This window comes from Athene noctua, chromosome 11 (genome assembly GCF_965140245.1).
Source record: "Athene noctua chromosome 11, bAthNoc1.hap1.1, whole genome shotgun sequence".
NCBI classification, from domain to species: domain Eukaryota; kingdom Metazoa; phylum Chordata; class Aves; order Strigiformes; family Strigidae; genus Athene; species Athene noctua.
Window position 1 is genome coordinate 11,703,179 of NC_134047.1, and position 10,434 is coordinate 11,713,612.

Sequence of the window (10,434 nt, forward strand, 5' to 3'; positions counted from 1 at the left end):
TGCAGGGCTCGGGCCCCCTCTTCCCATCGGGAGAGTGGCAGGGCAGCTCCTTACTGACACAAGTGCCTTTTCTGGAGGTCCCCACTGTATTGCCAAGGAGCTTCATGGGGCAGGGGGCTCACCCAGCTGGGGAAGGGCAGGGCATTACCAAGCACTTCTGATGCTCAGCCTATCCTCACCTGGGTGGAGACTTGGAACTGCCCAGACCCCAAGGTATCTGCTGGTATTTGTCCTCCCTTGCACATTGGCTGTTGTTACCCCTGCAGCTGCACAGGAGTAGTTTTGGGTGCAGCTTTTACTCCAGTCTTGGCCAACCCAAGGAAATCCTGCTCCAGCAACCACACGTCTCTGAGTGCACAAGCAAATGTTGCACCTTCGGCATGGGGACAGTCCCCAAGAGGACATAGTGGGTGTTCAGGGAGGGGACAAACCCTGTCATCACTTTGCTTTGGGACATGCATGTGCTGGTGGGTTTTCTCCAGGGTACGTGCACTGTGCTGCTGTGGGACAAGCATTCAGGCTGGAGAGCCTTCCTCCTCCTCCTCCTCCTCCTGCCCCAGCCCAGGGCTCCTGGGGCAATGCCAGCTGCTTTGGCAGGACAGGATTCATCTCACTGCCAGGTTCCCATCACCTTTAGAGTGAGTAGGAGCACAGGCACCTCTGGGTGAGGCCAGGCACTGCAGGAGCATGATTTTGGGGACATTGAAGGCAGGTGAGGATTATCTCCTGTGCCCTGCCTGGCAGCCCAGGGATCAAGCCAGCTCAGGCTAGGCTGGGAGCACCTCAGACACCCCAAAAATCCCTCTGCACTACCCACATTCAGCAGCTGTGAGCTAGGGGGATCTCCCAGAGCACTGGGGCAATCAATCCTCCTAAAATAGAGCATCTGTGAGCAGTCAGCTTGAGCTGAGCATTCCAAAAGCAGTTTTCTCCCCTTTTGGCACCAGCTGTTCATATGTACAGCCAGGAGCCAGGGCTGGGGCCAGTTGGCTCCAGTTCTGCAGGGGTGGCACGGCAGGGACAGGGAGGTGCCAGCCCAGTGACACCTTGCGTTTGACTTCCCAGGGTGCTCAGCATTGGTGGGGCTGCCCCGCTGCTCCTGCCAAAGGCTCATTTTTTAATACTGGCAGAAGTATTACCCGTATTTCCTTTGACTTGCTGTTTGATGGAAGCAGCTGATGGGAGATGGGTGTCTCTCCCGTGGGAGTGTCACCTGTTACAGGCCATAACTTGATTTACGTAATTATATAGCTGACATTAAAAAAGAAGGAGATGTTCACTGTCTAATGGGGTCTTTTAACCATGTGCACTTAGTCAATAGGTGAGTAGATGTTGCTGCTTGTATCTATCTACCATACCCAGTTGCTACGTGTGAACAAGTGTTTCTCCCCAGTGTTGTGGGTTCTGCCTGTCGTGACACGATGATGGAAAGGTAGGGACTATGTTGGTCGCAACACAAGCTTTCTTCTGTACAGTGTAGAGAGGAAACTTGGAACGATCTGAAGCACCGCTTGTAACTACATTTGTTCAAAAGATGTCATAATCCCAAACTGTTGACACTTTATGCATGTACTAATGAAAAAAAAATAATAATAAAGATTTTAAGAGGTTAAAGTAGTTTTGAGTTTGGCTTTTTATCAGCTTGCCCTTGCTGGGTTCCTTTGCTGTGAGTTATGAGCCCTGTGATATTCCCTTCTCTATTAGAGGCCAGAGCACAGAAGTAGCGGCAGAAATCTGTGGTATCTCTATAACCCTTAATTTGGAGAAACCAACTCTCAAAGATCAATTAATTCCCATGGGTATTTAATTCCTGACCGCCTGGATAATCAGAGGGCAGAGGATAGCTTGCTGATGGAAAAGTCTCCATCCTTGTGCTTAGAAGTGGCACACTTCCCTTGGAAGGGAAGACCCTTGTGCTCTGGGTGGCAGGAGACGTTGCTTCCTAACCCACATAATCAATATCTTGAGCAGTTCTTATCCTCAACCAGCTCATCGCAATCCAAGTAGAAACACAGGCCTCAGGTGAGGGAAGGCAGAAACCTGTACTAGACTCACTTCAGCTGAAATAAAACCAGACACACACAGTATGGCACATACCTGGGACAGGAGCCCAGATCTTCAAATGTTTTAATTTTAACCCCCCCCTCCCCCTATTTTTTATATCCTCTTGACAAATCACTTTAACAGTTTTATTTACAGTAATAAAAATAAATTACTCTTACAGATGAATGTATAATATTATACACAATAGAGATACAGTGCAATAACAGCATTGATTTGTTTCACTCATTCATAAAGTGCATTGAAGGGGCTTGATTTAACCATAATAGAATGATAACTGTACATTTTTCTTTGAGATCAACTTTCCTAGTTGAGTTAAAAGGTTAACGAAAACTCATCAAAATAAGTTGCTGTTTTAATTGCTCTGAAATGTCCTGGTTTCTGGGAAGCAGATAGGACTGGAGGCAGGATTGGGAACGGGGACGATTGACTCCCATTCTGTCCGACTGTGCAGCCAAAGGCAACTCCAACAGACACTGCCCGAAGCCTGGACAAGCTCATCTGGGTTTCAGAGCTTCAGGAGGGCAACTGCAGGGCCACACTGCTGACTGGTGACTGCAGAGCAGGATCTGGGCCCAGGCCACTCCAGTCTGGCTGAGTATCTTGGTGAGCTTTACCACCAGAAACTCATCACTCCCTCCAAGCTAGAGTATTTGTCTCTAGGGAGGATAGTTTATCCTGCCTGGGTCCCAGTTCTGACCTATTCACAAGGGACATCAGAAACATGCCCAGTCCTTGTCGCTCTCTACATGGTGTAGAGGAAAGGCAAGGCAGAGCTGAGAGACCAAGCTGCAGCAGGCTTGAGAGGACACCTGCTTTGCCAGCAGTGCCCAGCCTTACCTCTCATCCTTAGCCAGATAGTGCCCAGTTGGAAAAGAACTTTTCCTGGGACAAGCCAAATGTTTTCCAACTCCTGGGTTCTGCAATAAGGTCATAAACCTGTGCTTGTGATTTCAGTGTCTATTGATACAATGTGCCATCAGACATCCAGCCTCCTGCCCACTGCAGTGTGCTCAAATTGTGAAGGAATAACCTTGGTTTAGACACAATTACACTTGACATCAAGCAGAATTTATGAAAGCATCTATTACCCTTGGAGTTGGAGACAATTTACTCACATCCCTCAAAGTCGGAGACAAAAGAGCTTTGGACCACCCCTTTTGATTTGGGTCTTCTCTACTGAAAATCCATTTTATCTCTGTAAAGCTCTGTATTGCAGAGTTTTCCAATAGGAATGGGAAAGCTCCATTCCTGGTGTGGCAGGGACAGTGGGAAGAGTGTCTCTTGAGGGATTTTGCAGTAGGCAACTGCACTGTCAACAGAAAAGGTACAAATGGTACAAGTGAGGCCGTCAGCTGAACAGCAGCATGACTGCCTCACAGAGAGAAAAGATTGTGCGTGAATTAAAGGAGTTACAAGAAGATACCATGTGCATCAAGCAATTATTCCTGACAATTAAAAGTGAACTGTTAATTAATTGTTAACAATTAAATGAGTTGTCAATGCTGGTCAGTACACATCAGTACAAAGTGATTACCAGGATCAATGGCTTTTTAAAGACCTCCCCACCCCAAATTTGATGCTTCTACAAGAAAGAAGTACTTCATCACCTACTGAAAAAAATAATGGTTTCTTGGGGTTTTATTCAAAGTTCAATTAAAACTCTTTGTTTGAGCTTAACAAATTGTGGCTGCCACATCATGACTGAGATCCTTGAGATACTTACTGCTGGTTATTGATGAAATTGGCTAAAAAGAGATGTTTTCACTGCTCAAAGTCCCAAACGGAACAAAATGGAAAGGAAAGAAAGCTAAGCATCTTTGTTGGTAGAGTCTATACATTTTATTAGCTGCTTTTTTTTTTTTTTTTTTTTTTTTTTTTAATTTCTCAGTTGAAACATGCTGGGACAGGGATGAGGGCTTGCTGTAAATGCATAAGCTCACACCCACCCCTAGCACATCTCCATAAAACTAAGGGCTGTTGGTGCAGCTGTGGTTATGTCCCATCCAGCAGCGTCCCTGGCCTCTTCACAATATATTCAAGGAATGTTTTCTCTTTCTTTCTCCTCCTTGCCCTTTCCTCACCCCTTTGACTAAAACAGCCGACCACCAACACAGAAAGCATTTCATACCTATAGTCTGCTTGCCACCAGTTCATGGTAGAAAAGCCAAAGGCAAGCAGAAACCTGTAAATAAATCAACCAAACAAGCAGCAGATTCATTTCCCTGGCAATGCTGATCTCTGCCATAAGCTTGAGATACCTCGTGTAATTGCGTAGAACTAATTTTCTGCTTGTTTCTGCTGCTGTAGATCTAGACCAGCTCCTGTAGGCTCCAGAAGTGACATGAGTGTAAGCAGGGACAGGCTCTGGCCCTTCATCTTTATCAAAAGCTATTTGCAAAGCTCAGTTTTTTAAGGTACAGTGGAAAGATCTGGGCCATTCACCAGGGTGAGGACATGGAGATCTTCCCAACTAAATGCAGACCAGCTCTCTCTAAGCAGGTCCAGTTTCTAACTGGAGTGGCTACAGAGGTTCTGTGGAAATCAAAGGACACCTGCAAATTTCCACCAGCTAAAGACACCTTGTGCTTTGCAAAACTACCACTGTCCCTGTGTATCTCATCTGAAAAGCACAAGAATTAAATGAATGGGTTTTATAGACCTCAGCTTTTCTAATGACTTGTGACACAAGAATCCCAGCTCGAGGAGGCTTGCCAATACATTCAGTACTGGAAAATGGAGAACAATAGGCCATACTCTGGTTGCTCTGTGTCCTTCTCACGATGCTCAGGAGCAAGACAGGGGCTGCTGCACTCTTTTCACCATATTTGCAGATGCTTTGGAGCCCTTTCTGTTTTCCAGTGCTCCTCGTATAGTTGGTGCCTCATCCACATGTGACACCATTACATTCATGGGAGCTGCTCCTTGTTTATGGCGACACAAGCTCATCCAAAGTCAGGCCCTGTATTCTGTACTAACCATGTCCCAAAGCCATCACTGAAGGACACCAGAGCATTCCCACCCAGCATTCCTAACTTGATAAGTATTTTAAGGTTTTAAGGTAGTTCTCCTGACATCTGACATAAGGAGGCCCTGACATCCAGTGTCCTCACTGATGTCCAACATTGTCACTCAAGACTTTTGCCAGTGAAAGATTTTCTTTAGGAAAAGCAAAAGTGCAGTAAAAGGGCCAGATTTCCACAAATCAATGCATGGCAGGTGAACTCATACTTGTTTACCTTCTTCGTCACTTCTCCTTGTTTTCCTCTCTTTCCACTGATAAAAAAGGAGAGGAAAAAATAGCAAAGGAAAAAATAATCTAGAAAGCGCATATCTTTTTTTTTTAGTGGAAAGACTGCAAAAATGCCGATTAATCAAAATGTTCTTTAGAGCAGATTTCTTAAGACTTTTCCTGAAGCCTATCAAGTGTTTTTAACAACTTCCATGTGCGCCTTTAACAGTTTCCAAGAGAGAGATCCTAGATCATCACTTGAAAAAGAATTGGATTGGCATTTTATACTAAATCTGAGCATGCAATTTACTTGCACAAAAACTTGATACTGACTGTGAGCTGGATTAGTGCAGCAGAATAAAAGCGTCCTTAATGCAAGGACCAGAATTTAGGCAGCAGAGTTTGCCTTTGACAACGTTGCTGCAAATGTGTTTGGGTGAGTACCAAGCATTCTGTGAGGACATCGCCACCTCCTCTCTAACTTAGCTGTCTGGTTAGTTCCTCACATCTGAAATCTTTTTCCTACTGCTGTGAAGGGCCACAGGGGGAAATTATTTTCCACTGACCCTTGTATGCCTTTGTCAAAACTTACCAATGCAACTCTCCAACTGAGACAGGTTTTAAGTATACAATTAAGTTCTAAAAAAAACCATTAAAATCAAAATCTTCAGCAATAGTAATTGACTGGAAAGCCAAGAAAATGCAACTTTTTTCTTGTCAAAGTTTCTCTAAGGCTGATTAGTTAATACTACATTTAATTTAAAGATACAAAATGACCTGCCCAGAGCAACAAATACTGTCTTCTAGATAGAGTTGTATAAAAACATTTAAAAATGTTCACAATGTTTCAAAAATGGTTTAAACTAACTCTGTCTTGAGTTTTCACACGGAGGAACTGCAGGGACCTGGCTGCGCTTACAGAAGCCAGAAGAAATGAGATGAGCAGAGAAAAGTGTTTATATATATGGTTTTTTTACTCTTTCTTATATGTATATTTTCTTTTACACATACGCTGATTCAACATTGTGCCTACTACCCATTGCCCAAGGTATTCAAAAGAGAAAGGAAAAAAAGAAAAAAGAAACTGGCCACCTTTCAAAGGTAGACAATAAGTCCAAGCCCCAGGCACACTTTGGAGATTCATAGCTTTCTCATGTGCACTTAGCTCTCAGGAGCGAGAAATACATTGCACAGATCCAGAGAGAAAATACAGTTGTGTCTGGATCCAGCCATAAAGTGGCTTCATACCCACTATAGCCTCACAAGACAAGGAGGTTTCTGTCTTCCGTGAGACTGGTGTACACATGCTGTGGTTTGGTGGTGGCGGTGCTGTTGGGTTGTGTTGACAGGAACTCTGGTTTGCCCATGGTGCAGCGGAACCTAGCTCCTGCTTTCAAGGGGGTAATTTAAGATGCTGATGATCTCAGCAACCTTCTCTAAAGGAGAGCAATGTGTTTGGGACACCAGGCTCTGCTGGCGGGGGGCCTCCTGCAGCAACCGCTGAGCTGTGTCTGTGCCAGGCCCTAGAGCAGCACCCACCACCTCTGCCAGAGCCACCCTGGGTGTTTCACCCCAAGCCCTGCCATCTCTCTGAAGGTTGCTTGGTTTCTTGCTTGCTTTTTAAGTGAATGCACTATTCCACTTCTCAGCCAAAAGAAAGCACAAGATAAAGGACACTTCGTCATGGTCTCACTAACACCACAAAGCACATGATATGGAGAGGAATGTGAGGGTACCGCAGCTTCCCTAATGAAGCACGTTAAAATGGTAACATCCGGAATAACACGCGTCATTACAGAGGCTTCCCTCTAGGGGACCCCAACAAGCCCGGACCCGTCTTTGGATGAAAATCCCACCCGCGGGATGGGATGGATGGTCTCAAACCAGCGGTGTGGAAGGGAGCGCGGCCGGGGCAGCGCATCACCCCACGGGCCCAAACCGGGCCCGAGAGACCTTCCTTGGCCTCCCCAGAGCCTCGGGGTGCGGGGCGCCCCGGCTGCCCTTGCCACCTCAGTGAGCCCCCACCCTGCCCTCGGTCACCTTTTTTTTTTTTTTTTTGGGGGGGGGGGGGGGGGGGGCGAATGGATGCCCCGGGTACCCCCATCCCTGCGGCAGCCCAAAACAACGGCCATACCCTAAAGTGCCTTTCGCCCCGCGGGGTCTCAAAGTGCTTCGCAAACGACACAGAAACAGAGAGGCACCGTGTGTCCCCCCGCGCGGCCCCCCCACCCCCGCCACCCCCCGCGCCCCCCGCCCAGCCGGAGCTGTCCGCCGCCGCGGTGCTGAACGCCGCCCCCCACCCCCCCTCCCGATTATTGCATAGCATTGCAAGAGACCTGATTTTAGGGGGATGGGCGCCCCGCACAACAACCCCACGAGTGGGGACCAGCCCCACCGTGGGGGGACCCGACACCCAGCACCCCACCTCCCCCCGCACCGCTCCTGCGCCCTTCCCGGCGGCTGCCGCTCGTGGGACGTGCCCCCGGGGGGGTCAAAACCACCCGGCCAGGGCCGGCAAGCCCGCTGCTCCCCCGGCTCCTTACCCCGAGAGGAGACAAACGCCATCGTAAGGAGATCCTTTTTTTTTTTTCTTTCTTTTTTTTTTGGTGTTTTGTGTTTTTAAATAAAAAATAAAATGTGTAAGAAAATAACATTTCTAAAGGAAACCATTAGCATTCTACTCTCTCTCTTTCTTTCCCCCTTCTTTTTACCTTTTCCTTTTTTTCTCTTTTTGGCCATCTTTTCATGGAACGAGATGTGCTGGCCGGGGGGGTTCCTCCCGGTAGGAAACAATAACGACAGAGGGGAAAAGGAGGAGGAGGAGAGCAAGGGAGCGCGTCTCGCTCCGTGCTCAGTCCTCACACATCGCTGGATGTCCTTGGTCTGGAGGAGAATGTGGAAGGGATGCACCCGCAGCAGGCCAGCCAGAGCGACTTCTGGATGTCGGGGTTTCTGAAGGCGTAAATGATGGGGTTGATGAGGGAGTTGCAGGTGGCGGGCAGCGCCAGGGAGTAGGTGTAGACCACGGGATAGCTGGAATCGGCCACCAGGGAGTAGATGGCGAAGGGGATCCAGCACAGGGCGAAGGTGCCGAGGATGAGCGAGAGGGTGGAGAGCCCTTTGCGGGTGGAGGTGGCCTGCGCCGTGGCGATGAACTGGTGCTGCACGGCGATCTGCTGAGCGTGCCGGAAGGCGATCTTGCAGATCTGCAGGTAGAGCTGCATCATGAGGGCGAAGAGGAGGAGGAAGGTGACTGCCAGCACAGCCGCGTTGTCCTTGGTGACGGGCCGCAGGATGCTGCAGGCGCTCTGGTCCCGCAGGCAGTTCCAGCCCAGGAGGGGCAGTAGCCCCACGCCCAGGCACAGTAGCCACATCAGCAGCACCATGGCGCAGGTGAAGCCCAGCGTGCGCTCGCTGTGGTAGGTGAGCGCGTTGTACAGCGACAGGTAGCGGTCCACGGTGATGGCCAGCAGGCTGCAAACGGAGGCGGAGAATGCGGCCAGCAGCAGCCCCGCCGCCCCCAGCTCCGCCGCCTCGCTGGGCGGCCGCAGCAGGTACCGCACGGCGAAGTTGGCCACCAGCCCCAGCCCCGCCAGCAGGTCGGCCAGGGCCAGGCTGCCGATCAGCAGGAACATGGGCGCCCGCAGGCTCGGCGTGTAGAAGAGCACGGCCAGCACCAGCGCGTTTTCCCCCGCCACCGCCGTCCCCGTGGCGCACAGCGCGATGTCCCAGGGGCTCACGGCCCCCCCGGGCCCGGCCCCGCCGCCGCCGCCCGGCGCCGCCGTCCCCGGCCCGCCCGCCGCCGAGGGCCAGGCGCTGGGCTCCGAGCCGTTGCCGAGCCCCGGGAGCCGCTGCTGCTGCGGCTGCGGCTGCCACGGCTCCCCCATGGCGGCGGGGCCGTGCAGCATCGCTGGGGAGAGAGGGAGAGGGATGCGGTGAGGGGCGCCGGCGGCCGGCACGGGTACCGGGCTGCGGGGAGAGGCGCCGAGCCCCGCGCCGGCCCCCGGGACACCCCGCGCCGAGCCCCGGGACACCCCGCGCCGAGCCCCGCACCAGGGCGCATCCCCGGCCGCCTCCCCCCAGCCCGACTGCGGCTTCCCCGGGAGGTAGCACCCCCCCACCCCACCGCCGGCCCCACACGCACCCCTCGCCCGGGGGAAGCCTGCCCGCTAGCTCCTGCTCCTCCCGGCGGGCTGAGGCCGAGCACAACTCAGCGCCCCGCTGCTGGCAGCAGCCCCCATGCGCTCTGCCCCGCGCCCGGCCCGGCCCCGCGCAGGATCCGCAGGCGCTGCGCACTCCGCCGCCGGGGAAAGCACGGTGCGGCTGCCCCGTCCTCCTCCCTTCCCCGGGGCACGGCTACCTTTTGCCGCCTATTTATAGCACAAAGGCCCTCCCCCCCCGCCCCGCAGCCCTTTCTTTTTTGCGTGAGGTGAGTAAAAATAAATACTATTAATAGGCCAGCCCTCGCATGGATGCGGAGCCGCTGATAAAACGAGAAGGTAGTGACAAGGGACAGCCTGCATTAACTTTCTCCTTTCCCCCCTCCTTCCCCTCCTTTGGAAAAGACTGGTGCAAAATGCTGCCAGCCGGCTGCAAACAACTGCAAGATCCTGCCCTGCTCGGCGTGGTCCCCCTTGCAGAGTAAATTCCCCCCCCCGGAGTTAGGCAGCAGAGGTGTGAAGGTCGGGGGGGCTCTGCCCGCAGCCCGCTACCTGTCCCCCACCGCCGGCATCCCCCCTTTCCGCATACAGCCCAGCCAGCAGGCAGCCGTGACCGCCGAGGGTTGTTGTTTTACCTGGCTTTAATGCTCGAAGATCAGCTTGCTTCCCCCCGTTTTTATTTTTTTCCTTCCCAGTCCTACCAGTTCTCGGTGTTAAGCCTCATTCCTCGGTGAGCATTGCTAATAACGCTGGCAGATAGCTGGCATCGACTTGCACTTAATATTCCTGCCCCATTGGATCTGCTGATAAATCTCAACTCTGACGTCAAAGTCTTCACTTATATTCATGATCCAAGTCTGTGAATCAGAGCCGCTGTGATCAGAATAACAACAAGGCTGGCTCCCTGCTCCACATCCACATCCACACCCGCAGGCACGAGGGGGTGCGCGCACCCGCACGCACCCATGCACGCACCCATGC

At 51.5% G+C, this 10,434-nt stretch overlaps 1 protein-coding gene across 2 annotated transcripts; it reads right to left on the reverse strand.

Annotated features, from left to right (window-relative positions):
- Positions 1-7,701: 7,701 nt before the first annotated feature.
- LOC141964601 (G-protein coupled receptor 12-like) lies at positions 7,702-10,298 on the reverse strand. 2 transcript variants are annotated; one of them, XM_074915197.1, is made up of 2 exons: positions 10,089-10,298; positions 7,702-9,203 (listed from the first exon to the last, which is right to left on the reverse strand). In XM_074915197.1, exon 2 carries the CDS (start codon positions 9,199-9,201, stop codon positions 8,152-8,154), a length of 1,050 nt encoding a protein of 349 aa, XP_074771298.1. In that variant the 5' UTR covers positions 9,202-9,203; positions 10,089-10,298; the 3' UTR covers positions 7,702-8,151. The 2 variants fall into 2 exon arrangements, with proteins under 2 accessions (XP_074771298.1, XP_074771299.1); XM_074915198.1 differs by lacking the exon at positions 10,089-10,298 and adding an exon at positions 9,438-9,599.
- Between the last annotated feature and the right edge of the window lie 136 nt (positions 10,299-10,434).